Raw genomic sequence first — 408 nt, 5'->3', positions numbered from 1 at the left:
CAGAGGTGTACCTGCAGGGCTCCTTCAAGCCGCTGGTCTACATCTCCCCGAGCAATAGGTGAGCACCTGCCCGCGGGGGGAGAGCACACCCCACAGGGGGGTGTGCGTGGGATGCAGCCCTACCCTCCCCCCCACGGTGTCCCCGTCCCCCACAGTCTCTTCGATGCTGTCTACTCCCTGATCAAGCACAAGATCCACCGCCTGCCCGTCATCGAGCCCGTCTCAGGCAATGTATCTCCCTGCCCTCAGGTTCAGATCTATGAGGTGGAGGAGCACAAGATCGAGACCTGGCGAGGTAAAAGGTGGGAGGCGATGGGGGTGGCTGGGCTGGAGATGTCGCACAGGGTATGGAGGGGGGCTCCGGGGATGTGGGGCTGCCTGAGGGGGCTTGGGGGCCCCCTTTTCCAC

At 64.2% G+C, this 408-nt stretch overlaps 1 protein-coding gene across 1 annotated transcript in view; it reads left to right on the top strand.

Annotated features, from left to right (window-relative positions):
* The window catches only part of LOC104079860 (5'-AMP-activated protein kinase subunit gamma-3-like), a gene marked incomplete at its 5' end in the record, with an annotated part of 3,182 nt that overhangs the window by 966 nt on the left and 1,808 nt on the right, over positions 1-408 (top strand). Inside the window, one exon of the mRNA XM_009582035.1 lies at positions 156-321. Coding sequence (XP_009580330.1) covers positions 156-321 — 166 coding nt within the window. The remainder of the gene's footprint in view (positions 1-155; positions 322-408) is intronic.

Source organism: Fulmarus glacialis, unplaced genomic scaffold (assembly GCF_000690835.1).
Source record: "Fulmarus glacialis isolate BGI_N327 unplaced genomic scaffold, ASM69083v1 scaffold20837, whole genome shotgun sequence".
Classification (NCBI taxonomy): Eukaryota; Metazoa; Chordata; class Aves; order Procellariiformes; family Procellariidae; genus Fulmarus; species Fulmarus glacialis.
This window is presented reverse-complemented; position numbering and strand designations above follow the sequence as displayed.